The following is a 21,219-nucleotide window of genomic DNA, read 5'->3' on the forward strand; positions in this document are numbered from 1 at the left end:
ATTAAAAGTGTATATCAATTAATTTTTCTCCTTCTACAGGAACAGCAACTGTTCAAGGAGAGAACTGTGGCACTGTGGATATCATGAAATGTCTTCCAGCGAGCGAGCAACGCTTCTTTTTCCCGGACACGTCACACAAACTTCGAGATTACTGCGAGTAAGTTTGTTATTTAAACTGTATTGATTTAACAGATATACTTCCCTAAAATATCAATCACTTTTACGTAAAGAATAAAGATAAACTAGAGGTCAGGGGCTGATACAGACTACCATTTTTTTCTTTTTTTTTGGGAAAGGGTTCATGCTGAATAATATACGGTTTTGGATACGAAAAGTTTCAGAAACTGCTTGGGTGTCAATAAAAAGCACCAAATCTGAATAGAATAAAGCACTTAATCCTTACTAATAATAAAGCTGAAAATCTCTCTGTCCGGATCTCTGTCAGGATCTTTGTGACGCGCATAGCGCCTAGACCGTTCTGCCGATTTTCATGAAATTTGGCACAAAGTTAGTTTGTAGCATGGGGGTGTGCACCTCAAAGCAATTTTTCAAAAATTCGATGTGGTTTTTTTTCTATTCCAATTTTAAGAACAAAATTATCATAAGATGGACGCGTAAATTACGAAATTATCATAACGTGGAACCGTAACACGGGCACAAGCCAATTGGCGAGATACGAAATTATCATAACGTGGAACCGTAACATGTGTACAAGCCAATTGGCGAGAAAATTCACTATACATTATTTGTAAATATACAGGTGAACCAAAAGACCTTTTAATTTTTCTATTACGGGCAAAGCCGTACGGGTACCACTAGTAGGGCATAAACGTTACTTATTAATATCATTAGTGATGAAAAGAAGTCATGTTTGAAACATTTACCTTAAAAAATAATCAATGATTTGAAAAGATTACTCCCATTATTTACATTTTATTCATGAACTACTTGAACACATTGTGAATGGATAAAATTGCCGACAAATCGGGGGGGGGGGTAATGACTCTCATTACCCGCTTCTTGTGTTCGCCCCTGTTAGAGGCGCAATATCAAAAGAAAAAAAAGATTTTTAAAATTAAAAAAGAAAAGAAAAAAAAAAGAAAGGAAAGGAAAAGAGAGAAAAATAATGGAAAAAATTGGTAGAGAGGAATAAAAAAGCAAAGTATTTTGGCAACTTGGCAAGCCAAAACTCAAACTATAACAGATCTTTATTTGTCACAGGTCCTTAACCTCAGCCTGGAATATCCTTCCCGCAGGAGTAATTATGATGGAAATTAGCTTATAGATCACTGAAACGATGAAGCATGTGGTTATGGAGTATGGAGAATTTGATCATTATCTTTTCCAGCTTCCATTTACTGAATATTTTCATTCTAGCTGCTACAAAAACATTTTCCTCTCCGGAAACATTAACCAAAATAATATTTTATCCTGATCATAAGGATTACAATCATTTTTTAATTGATCTCCCTAATAAAAGAAGCACTTCTGTTGTACTCAATGACTGTACTTCTCTTTTAGTAATCTTTATTACTATAATAATAAAGCTGAAAGTCTCTCTGTCTGTCTGGATCTCTGTGACGCACATGGCGCCTAGACCGTTAGGACGATTTTCATGAAATTTGGCACAAAGTCAGTTTGTAGCATGGGGGTGTGCACCTCGAAGCGATTTTTCAAAAATTCGATTTTGTTCTTTTTCTATTCCAATTTTAAGAACCCGTAACATGGGCAAGCAAATGAACATAGCCAATTGGCGAGAAATTCATCATCCATTATTTGTAAATATACATGAGAACCAAATGGCCTTTGAATTTTCTACTACGGGCAAAGCCGTGCGGGTACCACTAGTAACTGATAATAAAGCGGAAAGTCTCTCTGTCTGGATGTCTCTCTGTCAGGATCTTTGTGACGCCTAGACCGTTCGGCCGATTTTCATGAAATTCGGCACAAAGTTAATTTGTAGCTTGGGAGTGTGCACCTCGAAGCGATTTTTCGAAAATTCGATTTTGTTCTTTTTCTATTCCGATTTTAAGAACATTTTCCCGAGCAAATTATCATAATGTGAGCGAGAAAATTACCAAATTATCATAACGTGGAACCGTAACATGGGCGATCAAATTAGCAAGAAATCAGTGGCGTATATATGTTTTTATTTTGGAGGGGCCCAAACAACCAAGAATAGCTCCCCCTCCCACTTTTTTTTTGTAATTTTATTGTTTTGAGGGGGGGGGAGTAACAGTGCCCTGATCTTTTCATTTTTTCGATGCGGGGAAAGGACTTCATACTGTTAGTCCTCTTTATACTGTCATACAGTGCCGCAACCAAAAAATAGTTTTTGGCGGGCATTCTTAAAAAATCTCGCTTCTGGTGGGAGAATAGATCGGTGGTCCTCCCCCCGAATTTTTTTGTAATTGCAGTCCTAAGAACGCAGACGGTCTCTGGCGATGCCACGGAGAGGAAGAATTCGGAGCCCTTCTGCGGAAATTTTTAGAAATTGAAATTTTAAAAATGCCATTATAGGCTATATTTATTAAAGTTAGTGTAATGAGAGGAATAGGACTTTTTGAAGTTGCCCCGGATTGATTTTTTTTTTTAATAGAGCGAAATCCATCACCTCTAAGCCCATTTTTCCAAATTTAATTTCTAAAACGCAGTTTCAAACTGACTCCGATAATTTTACGGGCAGAGCAGTTCCTGGAGCTCTCCCCAAAAACTCTTTTGAAATTAAAGTCCTGAAAAACGAAGAGATATTCAATTATACTAGGTGGAGGGATTTAAATGATCTCTACTTTAAATTTTTCGCAATTGTAAATTTTTCATTTTCAAATTTCTTACGGGAGCAGTCGGACCCTCGTCCGAATTTTTTTCGTAATTGAAATCTTAAAAGCGCGACTGTGGACCATATTTGGTAGTGTTTGGGGGTTCGGCCATTTTTCAAAATTGAAGCTCCATAAAAGTAATCTTAAACGATTTTCGATGCTTTTAGCAGACAAGGTGTTTGGTAATTGTCCCCTGGAAATTTTTCGATATTGAAGCCCTGAAAACGAGGTTTGAGAAGCTCTTTAGTGGTTTTAGTAGGTGGAGAGGGCTGACGAAGTGCAGCACTTTGAACACTTTGAAGACTTTGGAAAAGGAAAAAAAAAAAAAATGGGGAGGAAGGGGTAAAGAAATAGGAGGTGTTGGACGTAATTACCTGATCAACAGTCAGTCACTTTTGAAAATTTTATTTTAAGGTTCTTTTCAAAAGTAATTCAGATTTTTCCCAACATTAGGTAATCTTTGGAAAGGAATAGTTCGAGAATCCTCCCCTGAAAGGTAAAACGCAATTTCAGGTCATCTTTGGAGACGTCTTGAGGTAAGGAGTGGCACAATTTCAGACTATTTTCGGTAGTAACTAGTAACCTTAGTGAATAGGGATTGGTTCGGGGATATTCCTCCAGAAATGAATGAAAAACGCCTAAATAAATGCATTTTTAGAACATTCATTTCCATTATTAGTCCAACCGAACAACTAAAACTTATTTTAAATTTCTAGCTGGGGACGAGAGTTAAGAAGAGAAATATTTTGAAAAACCCTTCTTTTTAGAAAGACAAGGGAGAAAAAAAATGTGGGGGGGGGGATGAAGAAAGCGAACTTACTTTCCTAAGCTATAAACTGCATCTGTTAAAAACATTTTAATTTAAAGATTTATTTTGAAAGAATTGAGATTTTTCCCTAACATTATTTGCTTTTCTTTTTGTAAAAATAACTTCGCTTTCCCAAGACACATTCTTTTCTTGAGTATGGAGTACGGATCCCCTGACCCCTTCTGAACACTATTGCCTGATGCCATCTAAAGCAGAATTCCCAAACTTTAACGATTCGCGGCAGCCTTTGAAGAATTTGAATTTTCTCAAGGCATCCTAATCTAGTTTTATATACATATTATTGTTACCATGGACACCTCTTCGTGTGGCACCCAGTTCGGAAATCTCTGATCTAACGTATTATAATAGTTATCATTATCATATTTATTTATTCCTTTTTTTTTTTTTTTTTTGTAGCTAAATTTTGGAAATTGTTTGTGAGCAACTAAAACCAAAAATAACTACCTTTATTTAAATTTTTTTTAAGATTTTGGAGGGGGGCCCGGGCCCCTTCAGCCCCTTCCTTATATACGCCCTTGCGAGAAATTCACCATACATTATTTGAAAATATACAGGCGAACCAAATGACCTTTTAATTTTCTACTACGGGCAAAGCCGTACGGGTACCACTAGTGTATCTATAACAGAATATTTTTAAATTCATGGAATATATATATAGTGAAGTAGTTGAAAAAAATTAGAGGAACACACCCTTTCATAGGGTAGTTGTCATGATGGGCCGTAAAAGCAAGGCTGCGGAGTCGGAGGGAAAATGACTGACTCCGACTCCAACTCCGGGAAATTTACAGCCTCTGACTCCGACTACTTTACCACAAAATCCGTCCGACTGCGACTAGCACTGGCGGAGTTGCGGACTTTGGAGGAAGTAACCGACTTTGACTCTTGGAATTTTAAACCATTAACTCCCGATCCGAATCCGAATCCTTCATCCCAAAATCAGTCCAACTCCAATTCCGCGGCCCTGTGTAAAAGATCAGTTCATATCAGTTATTTCACTCCAAATTAAGAAGTAGGCCATTTTTTCTCTAAAGGTGCTTTGAAACAAATTTACATGAAATCAGCATTACCTTTACAAGATCACACCAAATATTTCGGCGGACGGAACCCCTTCCCCCCACTACAACGCTAACATAAACTGTATATTAGTTATTACTTTATAACTTTGAAAACGCAATATAAGGTTATAAATCCGACTACAGATATGTTTGTCAAAAGCGTTGTTATTATTCATTAGACTTACGAAATATCTTAAACTAATTTTCCATCACTGCATATGATTGCATTCCTTGAGACTTGGTGGAAAGAAGCTTCAAGAAAGGTAGCATTTCGGGTTCTATAAACGGTGGTGTGGTGGTGAATTTGATCCAGTACGAAAAAGTGGTATTCACGAAAGCTCCGATGGTGATTATTTTGTGTTTATTGGTCATATGAAACTGAAATGAGCTTTTTTATGCGAGTTTTTTGTGATGTAATTATCCGCAGATATTTTCATTAGTAACCATGTCGAAATTCATTAAAATTTGTAAGAAATCTCTCAAGTTTTCTTTCTTTCAAATGGTATTCGAAAAAATATTTAGGGCGCAGATCATATTCGGAGGCTGATATTATTCGAGGTTTACATTACTCTTCGATAGTACAAAACTCGCAATAAAAAAACTCGTATAAAAAAATAACTCATATATGTAACGATATACAAGTATCGTATCAAATGCCAAAAGTTTCCCATCGTCAAGACCATTTACTGATCTTTATCCAGCCATGGACTGACGTTAGCAGGTCATTATTAACAGTTTGGAAGAAGCTCCGTTCCTTTTTTTTTCGTTCTTTCGTGAATCTTGAATAAGTAAAACATATAGCGTAACTGTTTTCTTTTAGTCACCTGATGTCCGGCTTGGACTGCGCAAAGCGCATTATAGACAGTTGTGCAACGGAAGCGGATAAAGACATCTACTACAACCTCACTCAAGACATGTTCGGCATGAATGTTGCTCTTTGCACTCCAGGGTCAGATCTCAGCGTCAGTAAGTGCGAATAGTCTTCCTTTTGTTTCTTTTAACTCACTGTACTGTACTTGACATCATCATTAGATCATTTGTATCATATATCATTTGAGAACGACTGCTGAGGTTACTTAAGGATTAAAGGTTTCCATTCGCTATAATGTTTTCCTTATGAAATCGATTCTACGAAAATTTAATAAATGATCGTCTATAAATGATGTCACTTCTGAAGAGAGGAGGTGGGCTTCGTGAAATTGTGACAGTTTATGAGGAGGGAGAGATAGGGTGGTAACAGGAAGTGTGACATCACACGCTTCTTTATAACAATGTATCGTCTCCTCAGAGCAATATCTAATCCCAGAAATAACACTAAGCTATCTTACGGTTGCTCTGAGGCGATGACATGCTAATGGAAAACAGCGTGACATGTGTCAATGGAAGCGGGTAAAGTGAAGTGTGATACTTTGTGACAAAGGAAAAGGGGGGTGTAGGGTTGCCAACCTTGTAGAAACAATTTGAGGAGCATTCGTGGTGATTTTGAGGAGCAAATTAAAATTTTGCAGAGCAGTTCGGTATTTTGTATAAAAATCAATAAAAGTAGCTAAAACCACTTGTCTAAAATTGTTTCATAGCCGTTATAATTGTGTCATAGCTTAATTGTTAGCTTTAATAACTAATTTTAAGCACGAGTATAAAAATTATTATTTTTGAATTAATAAAACTGTTTTAAACACTATTTCAATCTTTGAATGTAAGCATCTTTAATTTCCCATATTTACATGTTTGTTATGGTAAAATAGCAAGATCTAAGATTGAAAACTTTCGGCTGGGAAATGCGGAGCAAAGGAACTTCTTTGCGGAGCCGCGGAGTTTCGCCATTTTTGCGGAGCAGTTGGAAACCCTGGGGGTGGGTCAAATATGTTGAAAAAATTTTTGACATCACTTGTAGAAGCCCCTAATATAAGCAGCATTGATTTTTTTTTTCGCCTGATAAAATGTTTTTTAACCAGCATAAACTCACATGCAACAAGAGATCATAACTTTTCCAAGTATGAAGTTGAAGTAGTGTATCAGTAAAACTGTAACTTAGTTTTAGGGATGACATTAAAATATCATTTGTGGATTTGGTTGACCGATGCATTCCCATTCCTTACTTAAGAGTCTATTTTCATTTTCTTGGCACTATTTCAAACTTCCTCCGAAGTTATCGACTATTCTGCCTTTTGTAGAGACTCGTGTATTGGTTCTAGGCATTAAATTCAATATGCGTATTTTTCGCATTCCCCCTGAAATGCAAACATAAATATTCTATTTTTGCCATCCTATTCTGCCAAAAAAAAAAATCCTTAAAAACTAGAATTTCGTATAAGACCGTTAAATTTTGAAAATTATATTTTTACATCATTAGTTTAATACTAAACATGTTTTAGAAAAACAAAATTGTTCATTTTATTAAAACTAAGGAAACATTTATTTTCATTCGATAATAAGAAAATACACATACAAACAGAATGTAAACTTTTGTTTGTAGTTAACCAAAATTTTAATTTTTGTTTAAAATATCTAGCTAATAACATTAAAAATTACATGTTACCAGAAAACTTCTATCTGAAAATGAGAGATACTTTTAATACAAGGAAACTTATTTATTAACCTATGCCTAATAATGCGATAACTTTAATAAATTTTAATGTTTTTCAACCTATAACACCAATTACAAACAACGTTAAAATGCTGCAGAATGTTAAAAAAAGAGGAAATAAAAACATATAAAATGTTAATTACCACAAATATTTTAAATACGGAAGAAAATGGACTAACCCAAGTGGTATGCTTCATATATATTGTTCAATTAGACTTAAAATAATGAAAATGCGTGCTTTGTGTTTTACCACGAATTTGGCCGTTACCGTCGAATGGCTAAACTTATTGTATTTCGACAGTAACGATTTGGCTTATTATAGTATAAACCAAAATTTACCTTAAAAATGCAACACGTTCTGTAATACATTTCGAACATTAAAGACAGAACAGGTAAAACGTACCTATACGGTCATGCGTTATGCGTAGTTGATAAATTTTAAAAGTGCGTAATCATCCACAGTACTCCTACGTATATAATAATTAAGAAGTAACTTAATCATTGTAAAAGAATGTACCAAAATCTGATCTCATTTTATTGTAAAATTATTTACTTTGATTATGAATATAGGTTTAACAATCAATACATAACAGTAAGAAAAGAAAAAATACAAAAATAAATGATTATTTAAGAAAAAAATAGATTTTTTGAATGAATGTAGTAATGGAATGTGGGGGCAAAGTGAAATAGCAGAGTGAAGTGAAATGGTGAGATATTTACTCTGATTTTAGCTCCACCTATGTTGTAATATTTATACTAGTAACACATGTCGCCTATTCCAGTCAGAAAAAACGTTATCTCTGAAGATCAAAGCATATGATAATACAAGCAATTTTCAAAAATTGAAACTAAAATTATAATATTTGTTCTAAGTCAGAAATTATTTTTGTTTTTATAATATGATAATGCCCTGCTATTAACATTATTAATTTAGACTGATGTTGTCTTTTCCCCTAGGATTTTTGAAACACGTGGATTGTTACAAAACACTTTCTGAACGGTTTCGCACCTGTTCGGACAGATACATCAGCAACATTGTGGTTGTTAAATCTCTGTCTCAAGATGAACAGATCAAAATGACTTGCTGGTATGTAGATTGTGTACAGTGTTGGCCAAATTATTTGACTAAGACTGTTTTAAAAGCAAATTCTTTATTGATTACATAACTATACACACATTAACGAACAGTGAAATAATTATCTAATATTTAGTATGCATTCTCTTGTTCTTGATGAGCATTTTAAGTCTTTTTGGCATACTTTTCATAAGGTTTACACCATTTCTTAACTTTTTAAAAAAGGAGGTAAAAAATTGTTTATACTCACTATTAAATATACTCACAATACACATACTCACTAATTACCAAAAACTAACTTTAAATATAACAGAACACACTAATAAAAAGAACTAGTGAACTGTTTATGCTGATTGAGGTTATGTTCCTGGTAGGTAGATAAACAAAGAACATAAACAAAGCAGACAGTGCTGCCACCTGCAAACATTAAATTATGCTAAAATGACGTAATAATCAGTGTACAGTATGTACTGTACTATAACATTAAAATAAACAGTATTTTAATACAAATAGTGTACAAAAAAACAAAAGCAAAAAAAAAACTCTTTAGTCTAATAATTTGGCCAGCACTGTGTTTCTTATCCTGTTGTTAGATTGTCATTATTATGCATGCAGACGAACGTCCAGGCGTGTCCCGATGGGAGGTCATGAGAAGTCACTGTGGCCTCCTTATTGTTTTTCTTAGTAGGCAAATTTTGACTAATTATTCCAAAAATTTGAAGACCGTGAGACTGCTTTTTAATAGTTCAATCATTATTTCCATCTTTTTTAAAAGATGTTTTTAAAAATGCATAGTGTCCCTTCGCATCAAATGTTGGTATGTGTGCATGTACGTATTTTATTTATTTTATTATTTTATTTTTTAATCATTTGGTAAATTAAGAAATCTTCCCCTCCCCTCCCCCACCCCACCTCCCAACCACTCCCAAAAATCTAGACTCATCAGGGCATTCCTGCGTCTAGAAATTTAACTCAACTTGTCACCTCAATTTGCTTTTATCAGCTTTTTGTGAATATATTTATATTGATTACATTAACTAAGAAATAGCTCAAGAAAATATATTCTTCTTTCGATGAATATGTCTTGAATTTTCGAATTAAAGAAATTATGCGCAGAGAATAAAAGAGGAGCAAGTCAGAGATTGTGTGTTAGGAAGACTTTTGGCAACAATCACAATCTCGTCAATGTCAAATTTTTGGTCACCAGTTATAGCAGTCGCCAGAAGTAATCTGTTTTCATACCGGCTTCGTCTGGTCATTTAGTATTCAGCCAAGTAAACGTTTCTTCACGGATCATATACCAGCAAACTTCTACAATTTTTTTCGGAATTTTCACAAAAAATGGTCCGTCTTTTCTATTTTCCTTTTTCAGTCTACTTTAGATTAGGCAGGGGTGCCCACCTGGGGAGGGGGAAGGAGGGTCATGGTGCAGATTGCGCCTTTGAAATTTTTAGAGGGGTTGTTTTGAGGGGTATTTTTCTCATTTTTGGCGGCTCTTGCTTTTGGGGGTCTTTTTGGTATTTAGGGGGGGGGGGGTCTCACTTGCTCTTAGGGAGGGGGTGGGTGCCTCTGGATTATATGTTACTTAGTAAAATCCAAGCGATCTTTTAGCATACAGTATGCATTTTCTCCAAATTCCAGTACCCATATCGGTCAATTTTTGATCATTCTAATTTATGACAGGATGGTTTAGACTTTCCTCTTGAGGGTTGGATTATTTAGAAAGCAGTTGTTTTATTATTATTTATTATATTATATTTTTTAAAGTGTGTTTTTTCTTAAGAAATAATAATCCCCTTTGTTTGCATTTTACCCAACTCTTCTCAGTTTTTTAACAAAATCTTCTAAATTCCTGTTCTAAGTGATTGGATCAGGGGGGAACAAGTAAGGGTGAAAGTTTTAAAAGTTTCCAAGGCGGATTTTTTTTTTTTTTTTTAAAGGGGCATGTCCCTATTTTCAATTTCAAGTAAATAAAAGGATTGATTGCAGAGTTTCATACTTAAAAATGAAACACTAATTTCCGACAAATATATTCCAAAATAAAAAAATATAAATAAACACACCGAAAAACAATGATTATTATTTAAGAAATAAAATTGTAACTAATTGTCTCACTTCAGTTCAGAGATTAATTTTTTATAGATTTATACAATGAATAGCAGTTCTTTAATATAATCACATAATACAAATAAAATGGAAGAGCTCACTAGTCTAAATTTTCGCCATATTCAATATATTAAGATCATTTTTTTTTTTTTGAACTTTTCTCCCTTGTTCCGTCTCAATTTTATTTAAAAAAACTAGCAAATGTACCCGGCGTTGCCTGGGTCAGTAATAATTGTAAGAAACAATCGCTATTTTCTTTCGTTTTCTGTTTTAACTGAAAGAACTCAAAACACAGCCGCTTTGACATGATTAAAAATCGAGCTTCTTCCTTACCCATAAAAGTAAAATAGCAATAAGTGTAAAGAACCATCGAATATTCATTTAGAAGCGAAAGCACGAATTTAAGCATATTAAAATTTTGAAGAATTTCCAAAATATGAACTAACAAAAACAAAGATCACTAAAAAAACCGTGCGCTTCATTTAATTAAATAGTACACACACGCACACAGAAGAAGAAAAAAAAAGCTCTCTACTATAAGCTTTAACTCTGAACTAAAGCTCTCCTACCCTCAGGGTGCGAAACGTAGAGTTTCCAAATGTTTAAATGACTTTAAACTCATGTTTGCTCCGGAGAAGCCTTGATTCAAAATTTTCATTACAATTACTTTTAATATTGCTGTTGTTAGGCAACGAATTTTTGTAAAAAAGGGTTTTATGTTTAATCACATAGAGTAAAGAAATTACATAGAGAGGCCCTGCTATACTAAGAAATTGAAGCCGGAAGTTTCACCGCTATATCCAAAGATCCTTAGCTTCTTGCTAAGCATTTTATGATACATCTTGATTCCAAACATTCCATTACTGAATCTCAATTGGTTGTTAATTTAAACTTAGATACTGTTGCAAGTTTATGGAGCACGTTTTTGAAATTGCATTAATACATGAATTAAAATTCAAACCAATCCGCCAGCTACTTTATACGGTCTCTTTGCGAGATTGGTGAAAACTATACTCGCGAAGTGATCACGTTATCATAACCCCGCTAATCATTGCACCACTGTACCCCACAATTCCGGCTTCAATTTCATCTCCTTCTTACCATAGACGGGGCCTCTCTATGTATATTTCTTTACTCTATATATGGTGATGTAACTATATATGGTGAAAAAATGGTTAAAATCCGTCCAGTAGTTTTGAAGTTTACCCCGGACATCCGGACAGAGATTAGACCTTTATGTATAAAGATAAGGATGCAACTCCTAAAAAAGCAATAAATGTCATGCTTGCTCCAGAGAGGCCTTGATTCAAAATTTACATTGTGATTACTTTTAACATTCCTGTTGTTAGGCAACGAATTTTCCTAACAATGGATTTTATATTTAATCATTCAATGGGGAAATTACATGAAATTTGCTGTTTTCCACCATAACTTTTGAAAACTAAGTTTTTAAGGAACAAATTATAGCCTAAGTTGTTCCCCGATTATGTAGCTATCTATGGTGAAAAAATTGTTGAAATCCCTCCAGTAGTTTTGACGTTTACCCAGGACATCCGGACAGAGCTTAGAGCTTTATGTATAAAGATAGGATGCAACTCCTGAGAAAGCTATAAATGTCATGCTTGCTCCAGAGAGGCCTTGATTCAAAATTTACATTATGATTACTTTTAATATTGCTGTTGTTAGGCAACGAATTTTCCTAACAATGGATTTTATAGTTAATCACTTAATGGGGAAATTACATGAGATGTGCTGTTTTCCACCATAACTTTTTAAAACTAATTTTTGAAGGAACAAATTATAGCCTAAGTTGTTCCCCGATTATGTAGCTATCTATGGTGAAAAAATGGTTAAAATGCCTCCAGTAGTTTTGACGTTTACCCCGGACATCCGGACAGAGATTAGACCTTTATGTATAAAGATACGGAAATTCGTAAAATGACGGAAAACTTTCATCCCTGTGGCAGGGGTGGTATACTAAGCGGACTGTAATACCAGATTTAAATGTTTATTGCCAAAACAACAGGCAATGTTCCGTTTGTCGCCAAAAACCTTCACAATCTTAAGTTTCCCTAATCCCATTGAGAAGGAATAATAAAAATTTTGAAAAAAAAAATAGAACCGACTTCAAAATTGCTCTAAAAAGTGAAAAATAATTTTATTCTTTAAACACCATCGATAATACTTTTAAACATAATTTTTGAAGTTGGCGCAAAAACAAAAAGTAAAATCCAGTGTAACCATGCTTCGTTCATATTTGTTTCATAAAATCGTCCTAAGTTAGGAACGGAACATTTATATTGTTACTCAAATATGCTGTCATCATCATCAATGCCTAATGTATGTGTTAGTGAAGAAATTGTGCCTGGTTAAATTTATAACTGTAGTTGAGTTATGGCTGTGAATGATTTTATCTATCGTTTTTGCGCCAACTTCAAAAATTATGTTTAAAAGTATTATCGATGGTGTTTAAAGAATAAAATTATTTTTCACTTTTTAGAGCAATTTTGAAGTCGGTTCTATTTTTTTTTCAAAATTTTTTATTTCATTCTTTTTAGTGTAAATGTATTTCAGAAATATTAAGAAGTTACTATAGCAAAACTTCACCTTATTTTTTTTCATAAAAATGCTCCATACTAAAAAAAAAAAAAAAAGTCTTAAATTTGAAGCGATTGACACTAAAAATTTATCTTTCTTCCTCCTGGAATTCATTTGTGTGTTAATTTAATTATAACCATTTAAATATTACGTTTTCCCTAACTAATTTACATTTCACAGCATAGTTGCTTTTTATGCAATAATGTATCTCCTTACATAGCCCAGATCATCTGTTATTGGCATAGATGAAAACGATAAAAATACTACTACTAATATATATATATATATATATATATATATATATATATATATATATATATATATATATATATATATATATATATATATATATATATATATATATATATATATATATATATATATATATATATATATATATATATATAGTAAAACCCCTCCTAACGGACACCCCTCATAGGCGGACATCCCTCTTATGCGGACAATTTTTAATTTCCCTGTTCCAATGCAAATAACATTATTAAACCCCTGTCTTGCGGACACCTCTCTATTGCGGACAAAAATATTTGTCCCGTTAGTGTCCGCATTAGAGGGATTTTACTGTATATAGTTGAAGCAAATCTAACCTAGTAGCATTGTGAAGGCTAAGCGGATCTTAATCTGTGCATTATCTCGCTTCCATGTTATTAGGTTTACCCCCACTATAGAGCAATGACATTGAAGAAACTTGATGCTTGCTTCAGAGAAGCCTTCATTCAAAATTATCACTACAATTACTATTAATGTTACTGTTGTATGGCGCCAAACTTTTGTAACAATGGGTTTTATATGCAATCATTTAATATTGAAATTGCATGTAATTTACTGTTTTTTGACCATAACTTTTTTTCTAAAGACAAATATGGCCAAACAAAGTAATGGGACCGAAGTTGAGCCGTCCCCTATCCATCAAAAAAAAAAAGAATCATCAAAATCGGTTGACTAGGTGAGACGCTGTGAGTGGACAAACAAAAAAAAAAAAAACCATACATACGGTATGAACTGATAACCGCCTCCTTTTTGAAGTCGGTTAAGAAGTGGAGAGAGTAAAGCCTTCAATTTTTGAAGCAAGAATCTCAAGTCACAAGATATATTTGAAAGTAAAGTATTGGATGAAAACGGGTTTCTCCCGCTCGTTTCACGCAAAACGTGCCACCCATTCGTAGAAGTTTAACCGCGTGACTTGAGATCTATGCTTCAGCAATACCTAATGTAGTGATTGGACTTGCTCCCACCAGTTAGTAATTTCTGCTCTAAGCCTAATTACCTTCTGTAATTGATTCCTTTTTTTTATATCACTTTCAGCACCGTGCATGAATACGAGCGCTGCATGCGCAACAGTGTGGAAGGTCGTTGCGACGCAGATGCACAGAAACTCGTCGGCGACACAGTCGTGAACGTACTCAAGCAGACTTTCAAATTCTGCCAACAGTTCGACGACGTACCAAAGATGCAGTGCTACCAGAAATTCTCAGCTAGCCAAGGACACGCGACGTCCAGCCTCAACGAGGAAAGCGAAGAGTTTAGTGGTGCTCAGATGACCTTTAACTCCTCGAAACTTTTGTTCCTAATTCTTGTTTTCCTTGTTGCCTACTCTTGACATATTCGTCGACAAACATGAGCTTCAAATGGAAGAAGTTATATTTTCTTACGAGGAGAAATGATTGCGAATTTTTTAATGTGTTGCCAAATGGTGAAAAGAAATCTTGATAGAACAAACAACTGCCCGCGGCATGGCAATCAATATCATCGTCAAATGTTCGCGCGGTGGTTTCGGAAGTTTGAATCTAATTCTAGTCATGTTTTGTTAGCAGGGAATCGGAGTACTTTTCGACAACAAAAATCATTGAATTTCTGAGTAAATACGATTGAAAAAATGCCTCGCCGCTGAAGTGCAGAAGATTGTGCTGCTTTTAGGCTAAAAAGTTTCTTTAATTTTTATCCAATTTCTTCATGGTTAATTTGGATTTCTTTTGAATATTTTTTGATTCGTGGTAAGGTGCCTTAAAAGGGTTAGATTTACAGCTTCAACAATTCTACAACAAAGTTCATCACTTATGATTTTGATACCATCGGACCCAAATAAGAGTTGCTTGTTTTTGGTCGATTTTCTATTACATTTTGTTTGGGTATAGCGTGCATGTGTCGAGAGGGATGCCGCACACACACACACACACACACATATTGTTTTTGATATCGATCTGCGTGTGTGCCAGGGGTGAATTCGCAGATTTGGACCAAAAAGTCGGTGCTAAACTAGTTCCAGAACCATTGATTTGTAGTCATAAGCCAATTTTAGTTCATTAATATAAATATCATGATAAAACTGCTTCCCCCCCCTTTCAGGAGAAAGTCCTGGTTACGTAATGTCAAACTCAGATTCATTGTCTAGGTTTATTAATACGTAAAACTTCTGCAGCTTTTGTGAACTGAAGAAGATTAAACTGAAGACGAAGTCGAGGTTCTAAGCAGAGGAGATGCGTAAAGCTTTGAATCCCAAAACAAGCAGCGACACATCCGTCATATTGGGTCTAAACGATGCTTTTTTCCTTGGTATTCTATGGTGAAGTAGCTTGTTTTTCTTTTTGATTGTGGTTTCTCATTAACTGTATGTTAATCCACAATCAAGAAGCAAAACACGCTACTTCATTATAGCAAACATGGGAAGAAAGCGGCATCTAGCCTCAAGATGGCGGACATGTCGCTACTTAAGCTACGATGCAGGGCTTTAGATATGCATCGCGAAAAGCGTTGGTAAAGGTTGAATACTTAATAAAGATAGTTTTTAAATTTATAATTTATGTTTTTATTAGGTAGTTCCTGTAAAGTTGTTGGGCATGTAATATATCAGGAAATAAAGATGCGATCAATGTGTAGAGCTAAAATGGATGTTGATACAAAAAGTAAACTAGTTTAGTGAAACATATATTTTGTGAGAAAGAAACATTGTTCCAGAAAAGCAATACTGGAACGGCTTTCCTGAAACAATACACCCCTGGTGTGTGTGTGTGTGTGAGTACTAAAAGTTAAAAGGAGTAATTATTTCAGTTTTCTCATAATTCGGATGAACACTAAATATCACATACAAGTAAATGATGTGCATTGGTGTAACTTTTCTTTCCAATAAAGACAATTATCTGACATAAAACTGCAACTATAAATATGACTACATTATTAATATTAGTGTTGCCGTTTTCATATTTATTTTTAGCATGAATTTATTTGTTTTGGTTAGTTTCAGTAAAACTGAAGAAAACGAGATTTGAGTTTATATAGAGTCATTATCTTTCTTACTAAGTTTTTCAGAGAAAAACAACCATATCACTCTGAAAAAGAAAGAGGATTACTTCCAAAGCGTCAGATTTTATTTAGCCTATAAACTAGCCTTAGAGCAGAGGAATAAAAATTGAACATCGGTTGTTTCAATCCGTCATTAGTTCCATTAAAAACTGTCTGGTTCGAGGCAAAACAACTCATCATGTCTCACCGTCAATCAAAAGCTGGAGATGTTGGTAAACAGACAGATGTGTATAGAATTGAACTGTTTCAATAAAATTCTTAATGTTTTACTTGTTCTTTGTGTGTTTCACTTCAACGCAATCCTTTTCAGAAAGAATGTAGGGGAATGTGGGGCAAAGTGAAATGGTGAGGTCTTTGCTTTTATCGTCCCCTATCTGGTAGTGTTTTAACTATTTAATAGCACATGTACTCTATTCCAATCGGGAAAAAAAAAAAAACGCTGAAGATTAAAGCATATTATAATACTACAGACAATTAAAAAAAAATGATACTCATATAGTAATACATATTTTGTTGTAAGTCAAAAATTATTTTTGCTGTTATCAAATGAGAAGGTTCTTAACATTAATATTTTATATATTAATTGAGATCTTATAATATTCGGTGCAGTATTCATTTAAATAATACAAGTTTACTTGTATTTTAACTATTTTCTGCAATCACTAATGTACATGCTGGACAAAGAGAAATAGTTTATTTCGTTTACTCACTCAATCATTTATGAAACCACATAAGTATTCATTTATTAATTAATTCATTTCCAACCCTTCATTTAGTAATTCACTTATTTTTTTCATTCATTCACAATTTTCTTATTCATTCATCCTTTTACTCATTCATTTATAATTCAACGTATATTAATTAATTGAATCATTTGTTTAACGTTTCATCATCTTTTCATTTATTCATTCAACCTTTAATTAACTGATTCATTTGATCAAAAATATTTTTATAATAGAATAAAAAATATTTTATTAGCAAAATGTTTCATTTTTCATTTTGTCACTTGAAAAAAAAGGAACTTTTTCCACTTTTTATTATTTTTTTTGAAGGCACAAATTCACTGCCAAAAATAAAAAATACTGTTTCAACTAAAGTTTTATGAAGAATACAATGTTCTTTCTTTATGTACAGTAATTTTCAAAACAAATTTCCAATCTGTTCATTTTGTAAAATCTCAGTTCCCTTAACTATATTTCACTTTGCCCCACTTTCCTCTACTGCCTAAATGCGCTAAAACAGTGGTTCTCCGCTGGGGGCTGCGCCCTCCTAGGAGACGAAGAGGAATTTCAAGGAGGCGAGAATGCATAAAACAGTTAAGTAAAACAATAAAACTAAAAATTTGCAATTATTTTAGCTTAATATTATTAATTATTTTAGCTCCCCCTCCCTTTTCTGAGTTTTTTAATGTTTTTTCATCCCATATCTCTGTGAATTTAGATTTAATGCATTCATAAAGTCAAAGCATCGGGCTGGATATTGAAAGTAGGGTTTTGATTTGTGTATCGGTCTGTCGGTATGTCTGCAACCCCCTAATAGCTTTTGAGTAAACGAACCGATTCGAACAAGCTTTTTTTTTTTTTTTTTTTTGTTCGAATGATCTCGGCGAGCATACCTCATTCCCATGGTTCACTTTTTGAATTAAACAGTTTTTTTGTTCCACTTTGAACAGTTCAAAAAACCTTAGCATTGCATCTGCGGAGAAATGTAAGGCAAATATAAATTATTGCTTGCAATCCCGAAATTCCGATCCCCTCATGATATTTAGAGGGATTAATTCCACGGTATTGAGAGAAAAACTTCTCAATTTCCAATTCCGCAAAGATTCCCCATGCACACGTTTTTAACTTATGCCGCTTATAAAACGAATATTTTCACAGGCATCACCTGAAGTTGGAATCACCTTCTTCGTATATCTCCAACAACTGCTAGTAAAACAACTGCAAGTGTCTCATATGATGAACGGTAAATTCACCATTTAATAACAAAATGAAAATAGTGTGTATATTTCTGACAATGAATTCGCATTCTCATTCGAGGTTTCAATTTTCTTACGCAGCAACAATTTTCTTACGTTCAGCAAAAAATGCGTAGAAAATATAATCGTTTTCGAAACCTTCACTGAAATTTAAAACCCAGAAAATTACGCTTTGAGAAAAATTGAGAAAGTGTATTACAGATTGTAAAACCCGCTAGAGTAAGCCCTGAATGGAATGATGAAACACTTGTGTGAGCTTAAGGAATGCACTCAAAAGCTTTTACTTATTAATAAAGTATGAAATATTTCCTATTTAGCTATTAAAAATATTTTTCATCAAATAAAGAACACGTAAACGAAGAATGAATAAACGAATAAATAAAAAAACAGTGAATAAACAAGAAAATAAGTGGAGTATTAAATGGAAGAATGTAAATGAATTCATGGATAAATTTAATATATAATTGATTTGTAATTATTGGTTAAGTAAATGAAATAAACTATTTCACTTTACCCCGCATGCACTTGACAAAATGTATTGAACATTTAATTTCAAAATATGCCTAATATTAACTAAATAAGTACTTAAAATGCTAGTAACAAAGACTATATAATTTTATAATAAAACGGTTACGTGATAATCCCCAAAGTTAAAATACCGGTATAAAATTTTGACTTTATCTTTAGAGCAATTTATTTTTTGGTTGGGATCAACTATGTACAGGTTGTTCCGTTTTAAACTGCAAGACCTTTATTTTTGCAACCATTAGTCCTAGATGTATACTTCCAATTGCAAAAATGTTCAAAATCAGATGCAGAGTTAAGATACTGAAAGTTTGAAGCGCAAAGAAAAATTAGTCAAAAATACAAAATTTAACTTTTTATACTGGCCCCAAGTCCCCTAACTAATATTTAAAGAAATAATCTCCATTGAAAACTACTACTGACACAAAAAACTTGACAGTTGTGCGACCAAAACTCAAGAAGATATTCCAGTTTAAAGTTTTAAGGGACCATACAAAAGATGAGATTGGTACTTATCGCCCTTTCAAAAGAATGACAGGCCGCCAAAGTAGGAAAAACAGGGTATTCATATTTTTCATTGCTATTCAAAATTGAAAATGTTGTGCCGTGATACGCAAAAACACACTACTAAACCTCAAACAATTTGGAAAACCACACTCTATGCACACATATAATTTTAAACACTTGTTAACTGCGATATTTTCCCCCAAAAGGTGTTATTGACGGCTAGTGAAAAGTGGTGTAAGTCACAAAACGTTGCGTTTCATATCTCGGTGAACATTGACCATAGTAATTTCAAACTTTTTGTGTTGGGATTATTTTTCAATGAAGATTATTTCCCTAAATACAAGTTAGGGGATCTGGGGCCCGTATAAAAAGTTAATTTTTGTATTTTGACTTATTTTTATTTTTGCTTCAAACTTTCAATACCTTAGCTCTGCATCTGATTTTGAACATTTTTGCAATTAGAAGTATACATCTAGGACTAACGGTTGCGAAAATAAAGGTTTTGCAGGTTAAAACGGAATACCCTGTATGTTTAAGAACATACTTAAAATATTTCTAGATAGATGACGCTACAAACTGAAAATATTTTACCATTTCCCTTTCCCCCGATATTTCACCTCACCCCACATTCCCCTACATGAAATTATCGCCAAAGAGACAGCTTTTCTTAGCTTACCGGAAAAATACTAATTCTGAAAGCATTTACAAAACTTGAAGTGCATTATGAAATTTTAAGCACCTGAGAAATAAAAGGCATTTCGATTATCTCTGTTTTTCTTTTGGGTGAATATAGATCCATTTGTTTGCTGGATTATCGTTGGAGATGCTTTTAAGTAAACATTTTTGTCGAAACAATCAGGGTTATGAGAAAACGCCAGATGTAGTTTACAAATGCCTTCTATTTGTTTTGGGAAAGATAAAAAAGTAAACCTTTCAAAAAACGACGCTTTAATAAATGTCCCAAGCATGCTTTTTAAATTCATTTTTTGCCTTTTCATTCTTCCAAATCGTTTAGTATCATGTTTGTTTGGTTTAATGTTATTTAGCTTTATTTTATTCTTTCAACTTATCCAGTATTACCCCCGTTGAATTTAACTTCTTTTTCATCCATGTAGTTACAACATTTAAGCATTCGTTACGAGAAAATTTGTTTTAGTAGGTAGAACCACGCTAAATTTTGTTTCCTTCAAGTATCTGAAACAAATCGTCTACTAGTTCATTCTAAAAATTTCGTTTTATTTAAGGAATATTATCATATTTTTACTGCCAACACCCATTTTTTTTCTTTTTTTTTTTTTAAATCAAGATCGCCTTAGTTTATAGGGTAAGTGCGACAATCATGTCCTAATATCTAGCTCATTTATGATTCAATTGGCTCCAATTTTAATGCATTCATCAAATGAGAAGAAAAAAAAAATTGTTCAATGTGAAAATTTAAGTTTGAATTATGGTTGTCAGCAGTGTAGTAACAAAAAAAAAAAAAAAAAAAAAAAAAAAAAAAAAAACGAGATGGTGATATTAAGAACACTGTAAGGCCAACTCTGAAAAACGCCAAAAAGTTCTATCAAACAAACAAAAAAAAAAAGATTAATTTGAATTTTGGCATCTTGAATTCAAATTATGTTTTACGCAATCACGCGCGCGCGCGTGTGTGTGTGTATGTAGGCATGTGTGATTGTGTCTGTGTGCAGGCATGAGAGTGTGTACGTGTGAATGTGGTTGTATGTATGCGTGTGTGTTTTTGTCTGTATGCAGGCATGAGTGTGTGGGTATGTATGTGTGTGTGTATGTATGCGTGTGTGTAGGTGTTGTGTATAAATGT

At 33.6% G+C, this 21,219-nt stretch overlaps 1 protein-coding gene across 1 annotated transcript in view; it reads left to right on the top strand.

The window, feature by feature from the left end:
* The window catches only part of LOC129220294 (uncharacterized), a 75,483-nt gene extending 58,879 nt beyond the window's left edge, over positions 1-16,604 (top strand). The window contains exons 2-5 of the mRNA XM_054854691.1: positions 40-157; positions 5,524-5,669; positions 8,248-8,377; positions 14,393-16,604. Of these exons, the coding sequence (XP_054710666.1) occupies positions 40-157; positions 5,524-5,669; positions 8,248-8,377; positions 14,393-14,687 (689 nt within the window). The 3' untranslated portion in view covers positions 14,688-16,604. The remainder of the gene's footprint in view (positions 1-39; positions 158-5,523; positions 5,670-8,247; positions 8,378-14,392) is intronic.
* The last annotated feature ends 4,615 nt before the right edge of the window (positions 16,605-21,219 follow it).

This window comes from Uloborus diversus, chromosome 4 (genome assembly GCF_026930045.1).
Source record: "Uloborus diversus isolate 005 chromosome 4, Udiv.v.3.1, whole genome shotgun sequence".
In the NCBI taxonomy this organism is placed as follows: Eukaryota; Metazoa; Arthropoda; class Arachnida; order Araneae; family Uloboridae; genus Uloborus; species Uloborus diversus.